The following is a 21,564-nucleotide window of genomic DNA, read 5'->3' on the forward strand; positions in this document are numbered from 1 at the left end:
TTTTACAAGAAATGCATTTTCATTGTAATAATGCAAAGGAAATTTTGTGAATGGAAGGTAAAGTTATCAAAGGACATACACCCTCTTGACCAGAACAAAACTCATATTGTAAAAGGAGTTCAAAATGACGGATTATGCAGTTCTTAAGAGTTGGGGAGATGGTTGAACAGTTGACACAAAAGAAATATTTCCCAGCTCAGATATGCTAATGCAAAGTCTTGCAGTTCACCCTCAAAAAAATGTCAAGAGCTGTGCTGGAATGGCTAGCATATATGCCCCATTGGCCAATTTAGAGAATCCATGCATGTATTTCTTGCATGAAAGAACATCAAATTCCAGTTTTTCTGGTCAATGTTCATATGGGATCCAAGGGTAACTGTCAAATTAGATACGTTTTTTCATTTCCTATTCTGCATATTTCAGGGTCTCATATCATATGCTATCTCTTGATTATGTTATTTATTTTTAATATTTACTACATGGTATTGCCTTTTGAGTCCTTGCTTACAAGTTAATTGGACATATCTAATTTTAAATGTAGGTTAGTGAGATACTAGACTCAGAATTATTGGGTGAAGGGCTAATACCGACTCTACAACAGGCTCACGATGAGCTATTGATGGAAAATCCACAAACTGTTCCATCCCGAGCAACTATTTATGGCCAGGTGTTCAACGGTGCCTGATTTTCTTCTTCTATACTTATTTTCCTTTTGGAAGTGGACATAACATGTCAAAGACGTTTATTAACAATTCCATGTGAAGCAACTACTTGCTGCCAGGTGTTGAGCCCCACCTAAGGAACTGAGTAGCCATTTGATAACAGCTGATTTTTTTTTTTTCTTATCAGCAGGGAAATTTTATTAACTGTAAATTGAGATTAGCACAACATGATGGAAAAACCAACAAGCAACAATCCAAGAACATAAAAGTTTAAAATGATGCCCCAAATAGCTGCTGTCTCATGACCCCCTGTTTTGCTAGGGTAACAGCCATCCCATTTGCAGTTCTCACCCACTTAAATTCAACATTTAAGTCCTTTGAGATACTTTCCACTTCCCTACATGCCTAAATGTCCAGGGAACATGACAGCTGCACTCTGCCCATGAGATGATCAACTTTGAGTCCCCTTCCACGTCCAACTGTTAGAAATCTGATTGCTTTGCTAATTGTAGGCCTTGCAGCAATGCCATCAATTTGTTTTTTTCAAAGAATTTCCTACTCCAATAGGCCCTGGATACAGAACCACCACCCTGCTTTCAGAATTCCTGAATACACTACTTATACCTGCCAATCCTGGATTTCCCATAGAACTCCCATCAAAGTTCAGTTTTAACTTGTTAACTTCTGGAGGTTTCCATTCCATGATTATCCTGTCTATTTTCTTTAGAGGACTGTGCCGCCTCCATCCAAGATCTTACTATTTCATTCGAAGGGAAGACTTGAAAGGTTTCCACTGTCTCTACCCAATGTGTGATCTTTATGCATTACAGCTGCAGTTGCCGAACCGAAAAGTTTATTACTTTGTCCTTTATGGTGAATACATTTTTAAGGAGGTTGTGCACTAATGGCTGAAGCTGAAGCTGCGTAGATTACTATACCCTTGAATATTTTATTACTTAATTATTTTATCCACCAAAAAATAAAGCAATAGGTCGTTCAATTCAGCAACTTCAGATGTTAACAAATGGCCCCTTGGTAGCTATGTCAGATTGTACTGTTGAACTTTCTTTTGGTCAAACTTTTTTGGAAAAAAACCCGATTTTATTCTTTATCTTTGTGAAAATTTTCATGGAACATAGATGTTTATATTTGTGTTTTCTTTCTTGAATATATGAATTAAGCTGTTATGAAGTATTAGAAATGCATTTGCATACCTAATTTATTACGATTGTATTGGTAGAACGAAAAAGGGCTAATCTTTCCTATATAGTAAAGTAGTATCAGCAGGTAAATGTAGAGTGAAATACTTTCCAATAAATGAAGTGGTGCGTGATACTGTCTAGGTGTGTAGGCTCTATTTAATTTTACCGAGTTGACTGTCACAAAGAAGGGGTCCTTTTATGAATTATGACAGGCAGATTCAGGGGGCTGTTAGGGGGAACATGTTCTGGGCAGTGTTGTGACTTGGTGATTGTATCTCAAACCCTACTCTAGGGGTGACAGTTGTATTTTTAAGTTTTGTTTAATGAAGCTACCGTTTTCGATAAAAAGAAAAATTATGACAGTCAGATTCACTCTACCTGTCTAAGGGCATGTGATGTGTGCACTTGTGCATATCAGCATATACCTATGTGTTCTTGTACAAGTCCATGTTACATTTATTTTTGTTTGGTGTCTTATTCCCAAGGTTTAAAATATTCATATCGGTGGAAACACCAATCATCCAAGTACAGAAACATGCCAGAAATGGTGGGATGTTGAAATGTTGTATGTAAATATTGTGAGAATTACATGGTGGAAACATTATGAAATATGCAAAAATTATACAATGATATTTTATGAAATGATAAGAGAAGCATAATTATTATCTTGCTCTAAACCATCAAATAAAAGCCAAGAAATGAAGGTTAATAGACAAGAGAATATGCTGCAAAGTTCTGTGGACTTTAAGAGTTTAAACTAATCTATACAATACAGTAAGTTCAAGCGAATTGAACTTACAAAATGTGCAAATACTTCTAATAGATCAACCAAATAATCTATTACACAAATAAAAACTACGGTTTAACATCACATCCAAAAATAATTTTGGACCAGGGGTCATCATCACGTTATAATACAATATTGTGTACTCCTTCACATAGCATTATTAGTTTTTCATTAGGGAGTATGCCAATTCTTTAGTAATGTTTTGTGTCAGTACCCATGTAAATGGAAATATGTTTTTTTTTTTTTTTTGATAATTGATGGAAATGGAAATATGTTGTGGAATTAGGAAATATGTCAACATTTTAAACTATGCTAATGCTTATTCCAAGGTTTCTTTCACTATTTCTTCCCTTTATTACTTATAAGCAACCTTTAAGTTAGGAGACTTACAATTAGTGCCAGACCTTTAAGAGGGGTAGGATAATGTGGAGGTGTGTCAGGGCAGCATTGGTCTGGACGACTTGGGAGGAGAGAAATGCAAGAATTTTCACTGAGAATGCAGTGTTGGATTGTGTTGTGAACAGAGTTAGACATTGGGTTACCACTTTTCTTTTGGTGATATTTGGAAGAATTGGGAAGCTGTAGCAAAGGGTTCAGCCAACAAGGAAAAGGCTCCCTCAGCTTGGGTTGGGTACCACCTGAAGAAGGTTTTATAAAACTCAACTTTGATGGAAGCAGTCTAGGTAACCCGGTAGTTTTGGGAATTAGGGGGAGTTTACAGAAATAAAGACTGGCATATTATTTCTTTATACTTGGATGCAGCAGGAATAGGGGACTCCGTTAAAGCTGAGTTCCAAGCAGTGTTGCAAAGGGTACAGATAGCTAGAGATTTGAATTTTGACAGAGTACTCATTGAAGGGGATTCCAAGCTGGTAGTTGGTTGGTTGAAGGAGACAGACACAATAATATGGACTTACAGGGAAGCTATCAAGAGATTTAAGTGGATGACTACAAATATGGCTGTAAGGATTCAATAGGAAAGGAGACCGGCAAATGGGATGGCAGACTATTTAGCTAAGAAAGGGGTGACTAGGTATCATATGCGTTGGGCTCAATTGTAATATATCTTATGCAATTGAGGCTGCATCTCACACATCTGGTTGGGAAGTTTTAATTGTATATTACTTTGTTTTGATTAAATTAATAAAATTTCTATTACTTTTCAAAAAACAGGCGAGAACTTTATTTTTTATGTTCCTTTTATTCGTCATTTTTTGTTCCTGTTATGCTTGAACATCTATTCTTTATGATTTATATTAGTTTGTAGTAAAGTAGTTTTTTTAATACATTTTTTGGTGTTGAGAGAGGATTATTCTAATGATATCAAGGCTGAATTACATTTCATCTTTTGATGCTTCAGCTGGTTGAAAGTACATTCTTATGGAAACTGCATGATTTATACAATAATGAAGCAAAAGCATTGGATAATGTACATCTTGTTCCAGCTGAATTGGAGAGAATTTTAAGAGTCAAACCACAACAATATGCTATGCATTGTGATGCAATAGCAGAAGAGATAAGATTGGTATGAGCTTGAATTTTCCATTAAAAAGTAATTAGTTCCTTAGCATAAAAGTGGTCTAATTTCTATTCAATTTAGTGTTTATCCAGTTGTCAGATCCATTCAAAGTTTTTGAATTTGACTTTTCAAAACGACCAGAAAGTCATGGACAAACTGAACTACACATAAAGGCAACTAGTGATGGTAGAGTTCATGCTATAGTTTCCTGGTAAATATATTGTCCAGTAATAATAGTCCTCTACCACAAGTTTTCCCAAAGCAATTTAGTTTCACACAATTATTTTGCTCTTGTCTTCTCAGGTGGGTACTTCAGCTTGATTACGAGGGGACGATCTTCTATTCAACTGCCCCTCGGTGGATAAACTTGCCTTTCAACTGTGAAGATTTGCAAACACAATCTCATAGTGAGTGGTCATACTCGTTCTATCTACATCCAAAACAAATTAAAAAAGGAAAAAGAAAATAAGGCTTCTAATTAAGAAAAGAGCCTTTGGATTATTATTTTTTTGATAAATAAATTCATTTCCATTAAAATAATGATTGGATACAAGAAAATCCCCTTAAAGGTGCGAGATGCCGCCTCTCCTAACAGCAAATAAAAGAACTATAACAGAATTACATGAGTTTTGATGTTAAAGCAAGAGTTACAGTTGTGCCCAGAACAATGTTTCCCTATTTACCCCTTGTTTGGCCAAGGCAAGAGCCTTTGGATTATTAAATATGATCCGTTTGCTCTTTCCTTGGCATAGGTTTTGAAGATTTTGAATTATTAAATGCATGTCACAGTGGACTAATGAGGCTTTCCTCTTTTTTTTTTGCAGATTGGTGTGACCATTGGAAACAGTGTGTTTGGTTCATACCAGGGATAGGAATTTTGGTATCCAAGGATGAGCAGGTTGATTTTCAAGCAGTTCATAATGATATTAGTATCTCATACAATCTCAAGCATGGGGACTCAAAATTGGAACAAGGGTATCCTGACTTTCATACCAGAGGTTGTCAACTTATACTATCACCAGAAAGAATTGCTATATATGGAGACAGAGAATGGAGATATGATATGCTAAGAGCTGTGATGAATGCAGTAAGAAATTATCACTTTTTTTTTCATTTGATAACATTTGATTTTACCAAAGATGAAGTGTACAATGGTTGGTGTAAGCCAAGGGAAAATTGTAAAGAGATAAAATAACAATAAGAACCACAATGATATATTCAATCATTCTTTTTCGAAATCATGTACCAACCTAGGTGTCCAATGTATATGCAAAAGCATAAACCTCCAATTCCTTTTTGATCATATTAACACTGGTGAATGCCAATCAAACAGGATTTTATTGATAAAGAAAAATCCCTGCTATTCAAATCAAACACCAGAGAACAGATAAGAGAAAAAACAGTTTGAAACTGATAGGAAAAAAATCTGTAACTCAACATAAGAACCAGTCTTGTAAATGAACCCCTGGCCCCAGGACTCTCCATGCCATAATAGGTCATACCTTAAAAGTTTTTCTCTTTTGAGACCATTATCTAAAGAGTTTGCTGATCTAGGTGTCCAGATGAATCTGATGTTCAATGAAACAACTAACACTTTGGCCTCTCTAATTAAAAATCTAAAAGCCAAGGTCCCATAAGACTACCCAACAATACACTCAATAACAACTTGGTAGTCACCCTCTCTACTAAGACATTATTCCAACCGAATGAGAAAGCCAGTTTTAGTCCTTGCAGGTGAGCTAGCAATTTTGCTCTAAGAGAGGTACCTTCTCTGATTGGGCCTGAAAAGGTCAACAGAATGTTACCGGCACCTTCTATAAAGACCATTCAAATACTAGAGGTACCCACTTTTCCCAAAGGTTGCCCATCAAAGTTTACACTCTCATTGCAAGCACTCCAAGTTAGAGCCCCTCTAAATGGGCTACATGCCTCCCCTTGAATTCCTTGGTAGAATCCAATTTGCAATTCTAACTGATAGTAGATCAATAAGAATATGCAATTTTTGCTCCAAGTTTTTAAATGTTCTTGAATTTCTTTCATTCAAAAACACTCCAAAGAATTGGTGGGAGCGGATTTAAAAATGATTGTGTGTGGCTCAAGAACAATAGTGTGGGGTTCTGGAAATACAGGCATATTCTGAGAGAAATCAGACATTTAACCAAAGAAATAGGAGCTAGCTTTCTTTGGATTCAAAGATTGGCTAATTATGACAGATGAGTTGACCTAGCAAGGGGCTAACAGGACACAATTGTATTGGGGGAGGGTCATTCTCGGAATGATGACATGATGCATCTAAGGCAACAAATAAAGGCATAGGGGAGAATGAGTTAGGTAGTAGGGCTAGCCTAGAACTTAGTGTGATATTTGGTATACTCCATTTTACATATCAGATGAATATTCAGTTACTGATCAATAAAAGGGAAATGACCCCGTCACTTTCATGGTATCTTAGACTCCTTGTAAAGCCAAAATCTCAATCTTGAGAAATAAGTAAAAGGAGAAGCAGTTTGTTCAGTCTTGAGAAAGGTGAGAAATAAAAAAAAAAGTCTTGGGAAAGGTTGTCACAACTCACAAAGTTTAGTCTCTCCTCCACCAATCCTCCAATAACTTGATCTTTCGGCCATAGACTGGTCATACATGCCATGCTCAGAAAAGAAAGGTAGGATAGCCTTAATGGCTTTCCAAGGGCATCACATTAACACTTTGGAAGCTGAACCAGAATCCCATCAATTCACGTCTCACATTGCCTTCCATTCTTGATAGTCAAATCACCTTCCCATGTTAAGAACAACTCCATGGATATATCCTTATCTTTCACAATATCTTAACCCCTTTTCCTGAAGAGCATTAATTCATACATCACAAGAAATCAATCTATCCTTTAATATGGTCAATACAACGTTCCACAAATTACAGTTAATCAAGGAGGAGCTGAAGGGGAGAAGGAAAGAAGTGGTTGGGGAAGAGGAGAATAGAAAGAAGGAAGTGTTGGAGAAATTATCAAAGCTGGACAGGTTACTAGAAGATGGGGATGGCAAGAGAGAAGTTCAGGTGGAAAGGCCAGTTTTGGAGAAAGAGTTAGAAAGTCTAATTTTAAGGGAGGAAATTAGATGGAGACAAAAATCCAGGTTTAATTGGCTAAAAGGAGATAACAACTCTGCCTTTTTCCATGCTTTTGCAAGTGGCAGAAGAAGGATAAATCTGATAACAAGAATCCAAGTGGGTGGAAACTTGGGGAGAGATTCAAGAGACGGTGGTGGACTTTTACGAGGCTGTATTCAGGTAGACAATGGAGCTGGGTGTCATTGGGCGGCTAGAAAGGTGGTTTGAAAAAGAAGTTAGGGAAGCTTTGAAGAGGTTAAACGGGGACAAGGCGCCTGGACCTGATGGTTTTAACTTTAACTTTATTAAAATTGTTGGAAAACGTGGGGTTACTGGTGCAGATCTATATTTGGTAGTTGTGTAAAAATAGAATTGTATATATTCCTAGGATTGTGGAAGGATTGATTTATAAAGTTTTTCTTTCTATTTCTTTCTTTCTATTCTTGTACTTTCTATTTTCTTTTCTTTCTATTTATTGCAGCAACTTACTGTATAAATATGCCGATTGGAAATAGAATGAAATACATCAGTATTCTACCATTCCAAAACATGGTATCAAAGCTCTAGGTTTGTCACCCTTGAGATTTTTTCGGCCTTCATTGCCAGTTTTTCTCTTCTGGCCTTCAGTGTTGATCTGTAACCAGAAGTGGTCATTTATTCTCCTTTATTCCGGCCAGTTCTTCCCTCCTTTATTCTCCTTTCCTGTTGGCCTTATTTTTCCTCCATTAACAATGTCCGACATGACTGCAACAAGTGCTCCCGTCCAAACCGATGAAGGAGCAACAAATTCTCATCCTCACACTGGTGATTTGCAGAATATTCAGACAACATATAGACTAAATGGCCAGAACTACTTGAAGTGGTCACAACTGGTGTGTACCTATTTGAAGGGAAAAGGAAAAATTAGTCACCTCTTGGAACAGGGCCAAAGTTGGGCGAGCCAAATTTTGATGCTTGGGACGAAGAGGACTCCATGATTATGTCATGGTTGTGGAGTTCAATGACACCCGAGATCAGTGATACTTGTATGTTTCTTCCCTCTGCAAAGGCTATTTGGGATGCTGTTCGACAAACCTATTCCAAAGCCTATGACACTGCTCGTGTCTATGAGGTCAAAGTGAAGACAATGGCGGTCAAACAAGGGAGTAGAAGTGTTACATAGTATGCAAATTTGCTGCAAAATTTATGGCATGAGCTTGATCATTATTGGGTTCTTGAGACAAAGTGCCCTGATGATGCTGTGATCTTGAAGAATTTTATTGAAAGAGATAGGGTGTATGATTTTTTGGTCGGACTGAATGCTGAATTTGATCAGGTCCGAATACAAATTCTTGGCAAAGAAGAAGTGCCTCCATTGAATGAAGTCATAGCCCTTGTCAGAGCTGAGGAAAGCCGCCGTGGAATCATGCTTGAGCCTAAAGATCCCGAAGGCTCAGCCATGGTGGCAAGGGGAGGAAGTTACAGTGGTTCAAAGGGTGAGAACAATCACAACTTGGCTCGTGACACAACTACCCGTGATTCTAACGATAACCTCTGGTGCACCTATTGCAAGAAGCCTAGACACACAAAAGATCGGTGCTGGAAACTTCATGGGAAACCTCCCACATCCAGCAAGGAATGGGGAAATCGAGGAGTTTCAAAAGGAGTTCAACATGCCCATAATGTCTCCACAACCCCGCAGCAAGAACACTCAAGTCAGGGACCATTTAATGATGAAGAAATTGAAAGGCTAAGGAGCTTCCTGAAATCCTTGAAACCAGGAAGTGGTTCTACCTCTCTTGCTCTCTCAGGTGAGTCTTTATCTCTAGGATTACATGCCTCGGCTAGTGTTTTTCCATGGATTCTTGATTCTGGAGCTACTGACCACATGACACCTTCTTCACTACATTTTCTCACCTATACACCCTGTCCTAGTAATAGAAAATTTTTTGTTGCTGATGGTTCTTTCACCACAGTGGCAGGGATTGGGAATATTCAAATTACTCCATCCCTATTGCTTAAAAATGTGCTTCATGTTCCTAAGTTATCCACTAGCCTTATCTCTATACATAAACTCACCCAGGATGTGAACTGCAATGTTGTGTTCTTTCCTTCTTACTGTGTATTTCAGGACCAGGTTTCGGGGAAGAAGATTGGACTTGCTAAGGAAAGGGATGGACTCTACTACCTTGAAGCAACCAACAAACCATCTCACACTGTTATGCATGTCACACACAAGTCATTCTTATCTACCTCCAATAAAGATTTAATTTGGCGTCATCACTTCCGTTTCGGTCATCCTTCATTTCCTGTTTTAAAAACAATGCTTCCTTTCTTGTTTAAAGGAATTGATGTTGAAACTTTTCATTGTGATGTTTGTGAATTTGCTAAGCACAAAAGGGTTTCTTTCCCAACCAGCAATAAAAGATCTTCAACTCATTTTTTTTATTCATTCGGATATATGGGGCCCTTCTCAAATTCCCAACATTACTGGTTCTAGATGGTTTGTCACCTTTATTGACGATTGCACTAGGGTCACATGGATCTTTCTTCTTAAGTCTAAATCTGATGTGGGTACCATTCTTCCCAACTTTCATAACATGGTCCAAATTCAGTTTGGTGTGAGAATTAAAAGGTTTCGATTTGATAATGCTACATATTATTTTAATCAGAATTTGTCCCCATTTTTTCAGAAAGAAGGCATTGTGCATGAATCCTCCTGTGTTAACACTCCCCAACAGAATGGGATAGCTGAGAGGAAAAATGGCCATCTTTTGCAAACCACTCGAGCCTTTCTCTTTCAAAACCGGGTGCCAAAACAATATTGGGGGGAAACTGCCCTTACTGCTGCATACACCATAAATAGACTACCATCTAAAGTTCTTGACAACCGAAGCCCAATACAAGTCCTTTCTCAATTCTACCCTGATATTCGAACCTCAAATAATCTCACATCAAGATTTTTTGGCTGCACTGCCTTTGTTCATGTCCATAATAAGGGAAAATTGGATCCAGGAGCAATCAGGTGTGTCTTCTTGGGATATTCCCCAACTCAGAAAGGTTATAAATGTTATCATCCTTCCACCAGAAAATTCTACACCTCCATCGATGTCACATTTGAGGAGGGACAATCCTTTTTCACTGAACCTTATCTTCAGGGGGAGCCCTCATTAATGGAAGATAAGGCCTCGGATTTACTCTCCTTAGATGTATTGCCCTCCTCACAGTCATCCAACCGTTAAGAATCACATCCCTCTGAGTCACAATCCTCTAAGCCCCACATTCCCGAGTCTCAACAAGAGTCAAACAACCCGACCATTGAACCAAATTCAGACACTGTTAACCCCACCAATGATGTGCATGATGATGTGAGATATATGCAGGTTTACTCTAGGAGAAGAAATCCAGATCCTCAACTTGTGCAAGTCCAAGATTCAACTCCTAATCCTGGAACTGAGGAATATGCAGAACCTGAACCTGCACCTTCACAGTCTGAGTATGACCTACCTATTGCACTGAGAAAAGGAACTAGAGAATGTACCAAACGCCCATTGTACCCTTTAGCCAAATCTGTGTCGTTCCAAAGATTCTCTAAATCCCATAAAAGTTTTCTAGCCAGGCTTAACACCATTCCAATTCCTAATACGCTAGCCGAGGCACTTTCTAATAAGGAGTGGAGAAAAGCCATGAGAGTGGAAATGGAGGCACTAGAAAAGAACAACACATGGGAAGTTGTGGATCTACCAAGAAACAAGAAGACTGTAGGTTGTAAATGGGTGTTCACAATTAAGTACAAATCTGATGGGTCATTAGAAAGGTACAAAGCACGACTGGTAGCCAAGGGATATACACAGACTTATGGGGTAGATTATCAGGAAACTTTTGCCCCAGTAGCTAAAATGAATATAGTAAGGGTGTTGCTGTCTTTGGCTGCTAACTATAATTGGGATTTGCAACAGTTTGATGTAAAGAATGAATTTTTCCATGGTGATCTAGAAGAGGAGATATACATGGACATTCCACCGGGTTTTGGAGAAGGCATTAAGGGGAACAAAGTTCGTAGGTTGAAGAAAGCACTATACGGTCTCAAAACAATCTCCGAGAGCATGGTTTGGAAGGTTTACAAAGGTGATGCTTAGTACAGGTTACAAGCAAAGTCAAGGTGACCACACATTGTTTATCAAACACACAACCTCAGGGGGAGTTATTGCACTATTAGTCTATGTGGATGATATAATCGTTACTGGGAATGATAAAAAGGAGAAGGAAGCATTGAAAAACTACCTTTCCAGAGAAATTGAGATAAAAGACTTGGGGAGACTAAAGTATTTTCTCGGAATTGAAGTTGCACATTCTAAACAAGGCATCTTTATCTCTCAACAAAAGTATGTTGTTGATCTTTTGAGAGAAACAGGAAATATGGCATGTAAACCAGCTTCCACGCCTATAGATCCCAATCATAAACTTGGAGAAGCCAGCGAGAATGCAAGTGTAGACAAGGAGATGTTCCAAAGACTGGTTGGAAAACTCATTTATCTTGCACATACACAACCAGATATTGCATACGCTGTAAGTGTAATAAGTCAGTTTATGCATAATCCTAAAGTTCATCTGCAGGCTTCTCATCAAATTCTGCACTATTTGAAAGCCAATCCAGGAAAAGGAATTTTATTCAGAAGAAATGGGGGACTGGCTCTTGAAGCATATACAGATGCCGATTATGTAGGATCTCCAGTAGACGGTCCACTTCCGGTTACTGTGCCTTCTTGGGAGGAAACTTAGTCACTTGGAGGAGTAAGAAGCAAAATGTAGTGGCTCGGTCAAGTGTAGAGGCAGAATTCAGGGCTATGGCACAAGGAGTGTGTGAATTACTCTGGTTGAAGATAATTTTAGAAGACTTGAAGATTCCACGAGAAGAGCCTATGAAACTATATTGTGATAACAAGTCAGCCATCAATATTGCTCACAATCCTGTTCAACATGACAAGACGAAGCACATTGAAATTGACCGACACTTTATAAAAGAGAAACTGGACAGCAAGTTGATTTGCACTCCCTATGTGTCTACAAAAGGACAACTGGCCGATGTACTTACCAAAGGGCTCAATAGTACAGACTTTCGAAGAATTATAGCCAAGCTGGGAATGGAGGATGTCTATTCACCAGCTTGAGGGGGAGTGTTGGAAAACGTGGGGTTACTGGTGCAGATCTATATTTGGTAGTTGTGTAAAAATAGAATTGTATATATTCCTAGGATTGTGGAAGGGTTGATTTAGAAAGTTTTTCTTTCTATTCTTGTACTTTCTATTTTCTTTTCTTTCTATTTTTCTACTTTCTATTTTCTTTTCTTTCTATTTTTTTTTCTTTCTATTTATTGCAGCAGCTTACTGTATAAATATGCCGATTGGCAATAGAATGAAATACATCAGTATTCTACCATTCCAAAACAAAAAGTTGCCAGCATTTCATGGAGGAAGATGTTTTGAACTGGTTGCAGGAGTTTTGGGATTCTGGATTACTAGAAAGAAGGGCCAATGCAACTTTTCTTTCCCTAATAAAGAAGAAGGATGGGGCTTTGAACTTGAAAGATTTCAGGCCAATTAGCTTGATATGCAGCCCATACAAGCTTTTGGCTAGTAGGCTGAAAAATGTGGTGCACGAGGTGGTAGGGGAAACTCAGATAGCGTTTGTGGAAGGTAGGCAGATCTTGGATGGAGTTTTGGTGGCAAGTGAATGCATAGACTCAAGATTAAGGAGTGGGAGGCCAAACCTGATCTGTAACCTGGACATAGAAGAAGCTTACGACCATGTGGAGTGGGGCTTCTTGGAGGAGAGTCAGAGGCTGATGGGGTTTGGGGAGAAATGGAGAAGCTGCATTTATGGCTGCATCTCTTCAGTGTCCTTTTCCATTATCATCAATGGGGTCTCATTGGAATTTTTTCAAGCATCAAGAGGGCTGAGGCAAGGGGATCCAATTTCCCCCCTGTTGTTTGTATTAATTATGGAGGTCCTGACTCCTGAATCTTCTGATGAATAAAAGTTCTCAGTTGGGTTGGATCGAAGGTTTCAAATCAGGGGTAGAAGGGCCTACTATCTCTCATCTCCAGTATGCAGATGACACCCTCATCTTTTTAGATGCATCTGCTGATCAGGTGCCGAGTTTGATAACCACTTTAGCAAATTTTGAAATGGTGACAGGTTTGAAAGTAAATCTTGAAAAATGTCACCTTATCGGAATCGGGGATATTAGCAGAGGTAACATGGAGCCGTTTGCATCAGTGCTGAATTGTCAGATTGGGGAACTCCCTTTCCTTTATCTGGGGATCCCGGTTGGTTCAAAGATATCTGCTGTTAACGTCTGGAGTCCTCTGTTAGAATGGGTGGAGAAGAGGCTGGACTGGACAGTTGGAAGGCAAAGTACTTATCCTTTGGAGGTAGGATTATCCTCATTAGGAGTGTGCTTTCAAGCCTTCTCACATGTTATCTATCTCTATTGAAGATTCCAAAGGAAGTGGCTGTCAAACTAGAGAAGATCCAAAGGGATTTTTTGTGGGAAGGGGCAGGAAGGGCCAAGAAGTTCCATCTGGTGAGCTGGGATAAAGTGTGTAGGCCTAAGGAAAGGGGAGGTTTGGGCCTTTGGGTATAAGAAGAATTAGGACTTTTAATAAAGCTTTATTAGGAAAATGGCTGTGGAGGTTTGGGCAGGAAGGAGAGGAGGAAGCACTGTGGAGGAGGGTGGTGGCTAGGAAATATGGGGTGGTGAGGTTTGGGTGGGAGCCAAGAGAAGTTTCAAGGACTTATGGGGTTGGTGTGTGGAAGGGTATTATGAGATTCAACCAGGACTTCAGGGATCTGACAAAGTTTAAAGTTGGAAAGGTTCAAGGATAAGATTCTGGGAAGATGATTGGACTGGAGTGGGGAAACTTTGTGAAATCTGTCCAAGGCTATATAGACTGACTGAACATCAGGTCACTATTGACCAGTGGGGGGGGGGGAGCAACTAGTATGGATCCCAAGATTCAGAAGACCCCTGCACGAACGAGAAGTGGAAGAGTGCATTCAGCTGTTGAACAAACTAGAACAGTCCAATGTCTCTCCTTCTTCAGAGGATGGTCATTGGTGGAAAGAGTGTAAGGATGGCAGGTTTTCTATGAAATCCTTTTACTTGGCTTTGGTAAGAGATGATCAGGTTTCTTCTAGCTTAAAAGGAGTGTGGGGGAACCCAGTGCTGCCGAGAGTGGAGGCATTTTCTTGGCTGGTTGCCCTCAACAGTATTCTAACCACAGGTCACTTGAAGAAAAGAGGCTTTTTCCTTCCAAGTTTCTGCTATTTGTGCAAATTGGATGAGGAGACACTGAGATAGTGTTGCATCTGTTCAATTTGTGCAAAGTGCCAAAATTCATCTGGAATTTCTACTCCCTTTTTGGAAAGTCAGTCTTCCAGCCTTCATCTCCTGCTGAGATTTTGTCTAGATGGCTGAAAATCAGTGGCAGCAAGAAAGCCAGAATTATGTGGAGCTGTATTCCTTTTGCAGTTTGTTGGTCACTGTGGGCTGAAAGGAATAGAAGAGCATTTGAAAACAAAGCAAAAAATATGGATTTGATAGAGAATTTGTTTATTGACAAAAAAGAAAAAAAGTTTCTGCCGTGGGTTCTTGGGTCTCAGACTGGGTGCTGGTTCTTCCAGAGTTTGATCAAGTTAGAAGGGAGGAATTGATAGAGAATTTTTGGGGTGTTCTGGAATTACAACCTTGTAAGGAAGAATCTTCTCAGATTGTCTAGCTGTTTCTCAATCTGGGATGTCTCCTTGACTTCCAATGCTTCGTTATCTTTTCTTTTTTATAAAATTTTTATTCTATCCTTCAAAAAAAAAAAAAACATTCTTAGCACTTAAAACTATAATATAATTCATTCTCTGCTTGGTTAGCATTTCCATTTAGTCTTTGTCTCTCAATCTATCCTTTAACATGGTGAGGACATATTTAGGAATTGGGGAGTGGTTGCAGCTACAACATCTATAAAACCTATTGTGCAGGAAATGTGGTCCCCTCCAACACAACAAAGAATAAAGTTGAACTTTGATGGGAGCTCTAGAGGTAATCCTGGGCCTTCAGGTATAGGGGGAGTTTTCAGAGATGGAGATGGGGGAATGGTTGCTATGTTTTCTGGGCCAATAGGGGTGGGAGACTCACTGAGAGCAGAAGTGATAGCTCTGCTTCAATATGTAAAATATGCCAAGCAATTGGGATTACACCAAGTTGAGATAGAAGGAGATTCTAAATTGTTAATGGACTGGCTGCAATCAGGCAAGTTGGAGCATGGATGTATCGACAACCCATATGGGAAATTCTCAATATAAGAAGGGATCTTGATGCAGGCTTCAAGATCAGCTAATGGTCTGGCTGATACCTTAGCAAAACAAGGGACAGCGAGGGAAAGTTTGTTCTGGGCAGTTCTGTAATTCAAATTACTTGGGCTCAACTCCTATCTTAGGGGTTGACATTTGTATCTTAATTTTACAGTAATGAAGTTACCATTTCCAATAAAAAAATCTATCCTTTAACATGGTCACCCTTCCTCTTTGTTCTTTCATCTTCTCTTCCATCAGATGACTAGATGACTAGATGACTAGATGACTCTTGAATCAGATCTGCGCACCTTTCATTGCCCCTTGTCTCCATTCCTCTTCTCTTACAAAATACCTTTTTGCCACCAGCAAGTGCATATGATAAGCTCATGTATGATACTGCATTTCTATCATTTCAGTTTTTACCACTGGTACATATTATTCACTTTAGGTACTCTGATAGACATTGGCAATTTATATGATCTTGTACTATTTAATATTGTGATGGTAAGCACAGCCTATTGATAACGATATATTCTTTTGCAGTTGCAGAAGAAGGTTTCCCCCTTGTGCGTTGTTGCAGATGATAGTGTGTTCTTAACAATTCTTCTTGCAAATCTTTCACCATCCTCAAATATAATATCAGTATTTCCAGGGCTACAAGAGAAGGGTGCCCAATATTTACAAGCTGTAGCTGATGCAAATGGTTTCTCTATTAATCGTGTTAATGTTCTTGGGAAGAGACCAACATGTTTGACTACAGATGATACCGATCAGAAAAAGGTAATGTGTTAATGTAAGTGGTATGCCAATATGAATCTGTAAGTTGACAAATCACTACCTTAACCTTTATGTCTTTGCTCCATAAGATCTCCTCTTTACCTTAGATGAGCATCAACTTTAAGTTCTGTGGAGAAATAGTGTAGTAAATTAGTTACTGTAGTTGCCGTTAATTTTTTATTATGTTTTTAGTTGCTGTTATATTGCTGTTAGAGTTACTTGGGTGGCAGGGGTATTTATGTCTTTGTACTGTTTTTTATATTAAAAACATATAAATACTAATTGAGAGAGTGGGCGGCAGACTTATTAGCTGCACCCTTATCATTCTATTCTTCTTCTCTTCTCTTCTCTTCTCTTCTCCCCTGCTTTCTTCTATTCTTTTTCTCTTTTCTTTCTTTTGTTTCTTGCTGAAACTACATCAGAACTGTCAAGACTGCTGGAACAAACCAACATAAGGCAGTTAAGCAGTTTTACAAGAGGAGGCCACGTCAGCACAACTAACAATCCACTTGTAACAACTGTAACAATCAAGATTGTAAAACTACAAGTAGTAGAGCAGGAAAGGGAATAGGACATTGATTGTTTCAGCATTAAACTCTCTCTCTCTCCCTCTCTCTCTCTCTTTTCCTCTCTCTTCTTCCAAGAATTCAGGAGGTTGGCCCCTCGAAGAGCCCTGAGTTAGGCAGGTTCCTAACAATTTGGTATCAGAGCCAGCATGACCAACACAAGAAACACGTTAGTAGACACCCAAATGGATCAGATGGAGGTAGAGATCCATCGAATGTCTTTAGATCTCAAAGAAATGAAGGAAGGCTTCACTGCTCTCCTCCTTCGATTGGAGCAGGAGGCAACGAACATTGATAGAGGAAGCAAAGAAGAGCGCAGTAATGAAAACAGCCGCAGAACAGGGGCGGCAACAATAATAGCCAAAATCGACTTCCCCATCTTCTCAGGCGGCGACCCAACTCCCTGGATTCTCAGAGCTGAAAGGTATTTTGATTACCATGAAACACCGGGGCAAGATAGGGTAGCTCTGGCTTCTACGCATCTTGAAGGGGAAGCTATCCTCTGGTTTCAATGGTACAGAAGGGGGCACCCTCGTCAAACCTGGGCAGACTTCACGAACGCCGTGACTGTCCGTTTTGGATCATCTGGATTCGAAGATCTTGATGAAAATTTGGCAAAGCTGTGGCAGGTGGGATTAGTAAAAGAATACCAGATGGAGTTCGAAAGGCTAGCCGTGAGAGTTCAAGGGTGGACGGAGAAGGTAATTGGTTCCATCTAGTCATAATTTCACCTTACTACCTGTGAGATACCCTAGTTTACCTCTACTTCAAACATAAATCTGTATGGATTATGGATTGTGCCCAAGCTAGGTAATTGGTTCCATCTAGTTTAATTATGGTCTCACTAATCAAAAAGGAATCTACCGGACCAACCTTGGATACCGGCATCTGCTTCATTTCACTTCCAGATTGCTCCATTGATCATACGAAAATAAAAAAAAACTAGTTTTTCAATCTTTATATACCTAACTGAGGTCAGTACAATACCTAGAGATTCAAAAACTAGGGTTTCACTGCACCCGACGTTCGGGAAGGAAGAGAGAAGTAGCTGCTCCTACCAGAGCTTACCAACCTTCTTCAAATCTCAACCGCACACTTCTGGGGATCAAACTACACCTCCCAAGCCCTAAGCGCCACACCCAATCCTTATCCTTAACCTGTAACTTGAAATCTCACTAGTCGGCTAGGGTTTTGGGCAGAAAAATACAGCTTCAATTCTTGGCAATTTTCGGCTAGATTCTAACTCTCCAAACCCTCTACCAACTAGGCCAATAGCCCTCAAAGGCCTCTTGACATTCTCTCGTCCAATGCCATGGTTGGTTCTTCTTAAGGAGATTAGTCAAAGGTGCTGTGAATTTGTCCTTCAAACCTGATAAAAAAAAAGAAAAGTGAGAGAGAAAAGAAGGTTATTGCAGAATAGAAGAAGATGGAGGAGAAGAAGAGAGTTCGATGGGTTTCTCTCTCCCTTCACTAATCTTTTATTAATCTTAATAAGCCCATTAACTCATAAAACAGATAGAACACTACTTAAACATAAAAACAAATATTAGGGCCCATTCAGCTCAGTCTCTCTGCATATACAAAGGGAAACAACGTTGCACCTTATCTATTGCCCATTCCATCTCCTAGTTTCTTTCTTATGAACACCTTTCACCTTCATATAAATCCTTTTGGGTAACCATTGCTGCTATACCCATTCCCAAAATAGTACAGGAAGCCTTGGTAGTACTTGAGTGGAAGGAAGTGGTGAAAGTTGAGATGGATGCTCTGACAAACTTATGGTATTGATTATGTACAATGCAGATGGTTCAATTGAAAGGTACAAGGCCCTACTGGTTGCTAAGGGATACATGCAAACTTATGGTATTGATTATGTAGAAACTATGCACCAGTTGCAAAAATTAACACTACCAGAGTGTTGTTGTCACTTGTTGCAAACTTCTCATGGCTGTTGTTCTAGATGGATGTTAAAAATGCTTTCCTGAATGGTGATCTATAGGAAGAGGTAATATATGGAGTTGCCTTAGGGTTTCTATGCTGGGGATTTTGGAAAGAAATTTTGTCAGCTGAAGAAGGCTTTGTATGGTTTCAAGCAGTCTCCAAGGGCAAGGTGTGACAGGTTCGGACTTGCCTTGGAGAAATTTGATTATGTGCAGGCTCAATTTGATCACACTCTCTTTATCAAGAAAACAGGTTCAGCCTTAACTCTTTTGGTTGTGTATGTTGATGATATTGTGGTGACAGGCGGTGATAGTGATGAGATTAATTCTCTGAAGGAGTTAACTTAGTAAGGAGTTCGAGGTGATTTGTGATATTTCTTGGGAATTGAAGTAGCCGGGTCTAAGCATGATATCTTCCTCTCCGAAGGAAATCTAGAAAATTGGGAGTTAAACTAGTAGACACACCAATTGAGCCAAATCATAAGATAAATGCAGTAGGGGTTAAGCCACTTGAAGATAAAGGAATGTATCAAGGACTGGTTGGAAAGCTTCTCTACCTCTGCCTAACACGTCTTGATATTTCTTATGTTGTTAGTGTTGTTAGTCAGTATATGTAGTCTCCTAGAACATCCCATCTCCTTGCAGTCGAGCGGATACTTGCCTATTTGAAGAGGTGTCCAAGCGGAGGTATACTCATCAAGAATAATGGTCACATGAAGATAGAGGTATACACTGATGCAGATTATGCTGGATGTGTTGATGATACATCTACTTCAGGCTACTATGCCCTTGTTGGGGGTAATCTTGTTTCTTGGAGGAGTAAGACACAAAATGTAGTTTCCCGCTCCAGTGCTGAAGCAGTGTACAGATCTATGACTAATGGTGTGGCTGAAGTGTTATGGCTAAGATCCCTACTTGAGGAGTTAGAGATTGAATACGAAAGGCCCCTTATGCTGTATTGTGATAATCGGGCCGCTATTAATAATGCTCATAATCCAATACAGTATGATAGAACCAAACATATTGAGGTAGACTAACACTTTATTAGAGAAAGAGTTGCCTCTCAGGAAGTGTGATAAAACTCAGACTAGATGTTGTATTAGTTCAGATCAGAAGAAAGAGGAGAAGAAGAGAGAGAAGAAGGAGACGAAGGAGAAGAAGAAGAAGGAGAAAAGGTCACAGCTGAACTAGAGAGAAAAATTCAAATCCCTCTAGTCGGCTCTTCTTTTATTTATACTCTTCTAAGATATACAAGAATTACCATTGTGCCCTCACTTAAGTGAGAGCCACATCAGCTGAACAATACATATATAACTAAACATAAAAGGACTATACTACCCTTGTACAGCCGACTATAACACTCCCCCTCAAGCTAGTGAGTATATGTCATATAGTCCCAGCTTGTTACATATGTAGTCCACTCTTCTCCGATTCAACCCTTTGGTAAACAGGTCTGCCCATTGATTTCCTATGTTCACATATGCTGTACTTATCACTCCACTAAGCACCTTCTCACGTACAAAGTGGCAATCCACTTCTATATGCTTCGTCCTTTCATGAAACATTGGATTAGAGGAGATATGAACTGCAACTCGATTATCACAGTATAGCTTCATAGGAGTGTCAATCGAGTATCCCATCTTCTCTAGGAGATGCTTCAACCACACTAGTTCGCATGTTGTGTGTGCCATAGCCCTATATTCAGCCTCTGCACTGCTTCTTGCTACCACTGTCTGCTTCTTACTCTTCCATGTCACTAAGTTCCCACCAAGAAAAGTGCAATACCCTGTAGTGGACCTTCTGTCAGATATGGACTCGACCCAATCAGCATCCATGTATCCCTCTATCTCAAGACTTTCTCCACTCTTATATAACAAACCACAACCTGGGGCACCTTTCAAATACCTCACAATCCTTAGGACTGCCTCCCAGTGTGGGATTCGAGGGTTCTGCATAAACTGACTCACCACACTGACTGCAAATGAGATATTAGGTCGAGTGATGGTTAGGTAATTAAGCTTACCCACCAACCTTCTGTACCTTCCCGGATCCTCGAACTCCTCACTTGTATCACTACCCAATTTAACATTCAGTTCCATAGGTGTTTCAGCTGGTTTGGCACCCAACAACCCTTTTCTTCTAGCAGATCAAGAACATATTTCCTCTAACACAGATTAATACCATTCTTGGACCTCGCAACCTCTATCCCTAGGAAGCATCTTAATTTTCCAAGATCCTTTGTTTGGAAGTGATCATGCAAGTCTTCAACCTGTCAATCCCTGGTCTGTCACTGCCTGTGATAACAATGTCATCTACATATACCACCAAGAGAATCTTCCCAGCATTTGATTCATAGCTGAATACGGAATGGTCAACCTGACACTGTTTCATTCCAAACTTCTTCACCACTTCACTAAATCTCCTAAACCATGCACGGGGAGATTGTTTAAGTCCATAAATAGCTTTCTTAAGTCTACATACCTTCTCACCCTCCCCCTAAGCAACAAACTCTGGTGGTTGCTCCATGTACACCTCTTCAAGAAGTTCACCAGGTAAAAAAGCATTCTTGATGTCAAGCTGAAACAAGGGCCAATCAAACATAGCAGCAAGAGAAATCAGAACACGAACTGACCCAATTTTGGCAACCGGAGAGGTGTCTGTGTAATCAATACCATACTGCT

The 21,564-nt window shown here is 39.5% G+C and overlaps 1 protein-coding gene across 3 annotated transcripts in view; it reads left to right on the top strand.

Moving 5' to 3' along the window:
• PRMT7 (protein arginine methyltransferase 7) overlaps positions 1-21,564 on the top strand; it is a 69,272-nt gene that overhangs the window by 17,963 nt on the left and 29,745 nt on the right. For 2 of the 3 annotated variants that reach the window (XM_010265983.3, XM_010265981.3), the window contains exons 3-8: positions 542-667; positions 4,012-4,176; positions 4,263-4,381; positions 4,474-4,577; positions 4,995-5,257; positions 16,144-16,380. In XM_010265983.3, coding sequence (XP_010264285.1) covers positions 542-667; positions 4,012-4,176; positions 4,263-4,381; positions 4,474-4,577; positions 4,995-5,257; positions 16,144-16,380 — 1,014 coding nt within the window. The remainder of the gene's footprint in view (positions 1-541; positions 668-4,011; positions 4,177-4,262; positions 4,382-4,473; positions 4,578-4,994; positions 5,258-16,143; positions 16,381-21,564) is intronic. The other variant, XM_010265982.3, reaches the window with a different exon arrangement.

The sequence above is a fragment of the Nelumbo nucifera genome, chromosome 1, assembly GCF_055504915.1.
Source record: "Nelumbo nucifera cultivar China Antique chromosome 1, China Antique-T2T, whole genome shotgun sequence".
Classification (NCBI taxonomy): Eukaryota; Viridiplantae; Streptophyta; class Magnoliopsida; order Proteales; family Nelumbonaceae; genus Nelumbo; species Nelumbo nucifera.